We start from the raw sequence: 3,817 nt of genomic DNA, 5'->3' as shown, positions 1-3,817 counted from the left end.
TGGAATAGGGAAAAGAATTTTTCGATCAATTTTATCATTGTCTGTAATGTTCTGCTTACAGAGTTTCAGCTGCTAGATAATTTGGTACAGAGCTGAATCATATTTAGTCATGTATTTGAAATCCAAAAAGTTCTGATTCAGTCTGCCAGTTGCGTTTGAGGGAAGATTATTGGTTTCCATAGATCAAAGCGATCCTTCAGGGATTGCCCAGAAAAGTGAATACTTTTTCAGTGAGGTATTAATTTTTCACGTCTTAATTGATAGAGAGAAAATTTAAAGTGTTTGTCTTTTGGACAAAGATACTTAAAGAATCAAGAGATATAATCGTGCAAAAATCACAAGGGTGTCCAGTAAAAATGAACGTTCGAGGCCAAAGACAAGTAATAATTACTATTATATATCACAGTGCACTAATCATGGGGATGAAAGATTAGTACATGAGAAATTAGAAATATTCACATTTTAATAAGATCACACATAATCACCAAAATCAAGTATGAAAAAGTCGAACATGAAATACATCATAAATGTTTTCGGATGTGCAGTTTATGTTCCAATATCACCATCCAAGGATTAGAAACATTATACAAGCATGGCATTTTATGCTGAACAATGGAAGATATAAGTGTCAATATAAATAAGAGAAGAATAGATAGAGTTCCTAATATAATTATGCACATTGTAATTAATACATCACAGAAAAAGGGAATGCATGAATATTCCAAATGTCGTTCTCATTCCCAACAAGACATAGCTCTTCGTCTTACCAATGGCAATCTTATACGCTAATAGTCAAAGTAAGTGTAAGGGAAAAGTTTACATGCAACACCTCTAACTCACTTAAAATAAATGTTAAATTACTTTTAATTTTGTAGTATGTAAAATAACCAAGTACAAAGTTTCTTTTCAATCCAGACAACAAGCACAAGTAAGTTATTTTAATGTCTAATATTGCAGATAATAGCATCACTTGATTGTATAAAGAAGCAATTAAGTACCCCAGGGTGAACTAGTAAGAATGAAATGAATTTTGACTTTAGTTCCTAATAACAAGAATCATTTATATAATCTCAAGGAGTTCACTTTTTGTCATGCATCTGTTGAAAACAACGAATTAAAAAAAACCTGGCTTTGTAAGGAAATAAACAATAAGATCCTCTACAACAACAAAAAACTTCAATTTGAAACTGTACATACATATATTGAGCAAAATATGATTGTTTTTGTTTCATAATCTAGTTTGCCATTTTTCAAACATCTTTTACAATATTATTATTATTATTATTATTTATATTCTTAAGTAGAACAATCTGAAATTATGCAGGTGCTAGTTTCCAAAAACCATGGGCCAAGTTCAATAGATTATATCTTTCAACAAGTAATAATTATGGTCTTCGGGAAGGGGAAAATTATGGTCTTCATATGAGAGGCTTTCAAACTTATTCAACAATATTAACTCCTAATTATGATAATATTTGACCTCAATCTTTTGCTTTTTCCACAAAAACTCAATTGAAAATCAAATAGGTCACATGGTACGGTCAACAAATTACTCCACTTCGGCTCAAACTCAATTTAGCTAATTAATGGAGATAGAATTAATGCAAGACATTCACCTTATTATACATAAAAAGGCTGTGCTTATTGCTCACTGGTTAGTGAAAATTTTCATGCTAATGCAAACTTTCACAACAGTACTTAGCCAGCATATATACATATTCTAACTGCATGCTCATAAAATAGGGAAGAGTACTAATTAACCTTGAGGTTTTGTGCAGATATCAAAATAACCCTTATCTTTAAGACAAATACTTTATCTCGAAATATAAAATAAAAGATATGCTAGAGAAGAATAGATTTTGCAAATATCTCTTACCACCAACGGACGATTACGAACCGGCTAGCTAGAGCACTCGTGTTGATAACGTGTTGTAATCTTGTTGTTATATCTACATACATCACATATCATAAGTAAGAATCAAACATGAAATGTAAGAGTAAATAAATAGAGAAGAGAAGAGATAGGGAGAAAGTGATCATCTCATTTTATTCATCCTCATTTCTCCATACATTTTGTCTTCCATGAATTACATTATATAGATGTGGAAGAGAATACTAAAAGTCACAAGTAGGTGAAGAGACTTCTTCTAGTAATGTCCCCATTCATTGTATTTATATTTACAACAGCTATCAATTAGTTTTTTAGCATACAAAGAGAGCTTTATCCTTATGGTAAATTACACTCAACACCATGCACTTTTAGCTTTTTGCAATAAACCCCTATGAAATTTCACAGTCACACTAAACCCCAATAACTTTTCTACTTTGTAGAAACCCCCCAATAAGTTTCTGCATTTTGCAAATAATCCCATAAGTTAAACCAAAAAATAACATAATAAGGCATTTTAAAAGTTATTGGGGTTTGGTTTAGTTTATCATTTAGTTTAGTTTATCCAAAAGACATTGGGGATTATCTGCAAAAGTTATTGGAGGTTTAGTGTGGTTTTGAAAATTCATAAGGGTTTACTGCAAAATGCCGAAAGTTCATGGTGGCTTAGTGTAATTTACTGTTATATTCCTGAAGTGTTATTTCGATCTATAGCTTTTTTTTAACATTATTCCCGACATATATGTACAGAGCCTTGTAATTTTCAAAGCTTTGTTCTGTAATAAGACCATGATGCTAATGTTAATTCTAATATGAGATAGTGAAATATGTTTTTGTTAGATCTATTATTATTTGTAACCAGTGCATAATCATCCTTGATTATGTTCTTAGAATCAGGTGTACATGAGTAATTTTAAAAAATATATTATGATTTTATACATCCATGACACCAATTTTCATTCACCAAGTTCATATAAAGTACTCGTCAGCGAGGAAACTCCAAAGTTCCCAATCTCTCGAAAAAAAATCTTAAGCTCACTTCATAACTTCAGTTAACTAATTGCTCTAAATATTTTCCCCCTGCTAATAGAAGCTTTTGGGATAACAAACAACATGATTGATTGTAAGAACATAAAACTGAGTTAAAATCATAAACATGATATGTAGAAATTAATATTAGGTACAAGTCGAGCTCACCCTTGTAGAAGGAAAAGACCGAGGACCAACCATCGTCGAAGAAGCAAGAAAACAGAACATTTCTCTGCTGGTTTTGGGTCAGAAACGACGATCGATCACTTGGAGGTTGCTGATGATGTGGGCAGGCAATCGGATGGATGGAGGGGCCGTCGACTACTGCGTGCAGAATGCCACCTGCATGGCTCTTGCAGTGAGGAGGAAGAGCAGGAGGGGAGGTGGATATTTGATTACCACCAAGAGACATAAAGATTTCTGGCTTTTGGCTTGAAGATTAATGTTAGCAAATTAGTTTGGAGGAGGAAGTGATTGATTTTTTGAAGTTGGTTTCTTTTTTTTTTGTGTGAATGCCATTATTGTAATGTCTTGTAAATGATGTAGTTGTAGAAAGGTAAGTTCCACATATATGCATGTTGTATGTCCTGGTGTTTTTGCAATTGGAAAACCCACATTTTTTGCTTAAATTATGAGATGAATAAACTGTTCAAGTGTGTTTGTATTTGATTGTAAAATTTATTGCTTGAAAAGAGAATTACTGTTGATTTTTCCTTTTTTTTATGACTTGAGACATGTAAAGCTGTTCAGTATGCACAACTTCATTAACTAAGATTCAAGAACTGTTCATCTATATGTGGCCATTCACATTTTCTCTCAGCATAACTACCAATTACAATGGACTATCAAGTTAGCATCAAAATCAAAAAAGTTCACATATCGATTCAAATAAAAAATATG

At 32.1% G+C, this 3,817-nt stretch overlaps 1 protein-coding gene across 1 annotated transcript in view; it reads left to right on the top strand.

Moving 5' to 3' along the window:
* Positions 1-3,596, top strand: part of LOC109826097 — a 25,250-nt gene extending 21,654 nt beyond the window's left edge. Inside the window, exon 3 of the mRNA XM_020393062.1 lies at positions 3,069-3,596. Coding sequence (XP_020248651.1) covers positions 3,069-3,353 — 285 coding nt within the window. The 3' untranslated portion in view covers positions 3,354-3,596. The remainder of the gene's footprint in view (positions 1-3,068) is intronic.

The sequence above is a fragment of the Asparagus officinalis genome, chromosome 10 (genome assembly GCF_001876935.1).
Source record: "Asparagus officinalis chromosome 10, Aspof.V1, whole genome shotgun sequence".
Lineage (NCBI taxonomy): Eukaryota > Viridiplantae > Streptophyta > Magnoliopsida > Asparagales > Asparagaceae > Asparagus > Asparagus officinalis.
The sequence above is the reverse complement of the archived record's forward strand: the minus strand, read 5'-3'. Positions and strand labels throughout refer to the sequence as shown.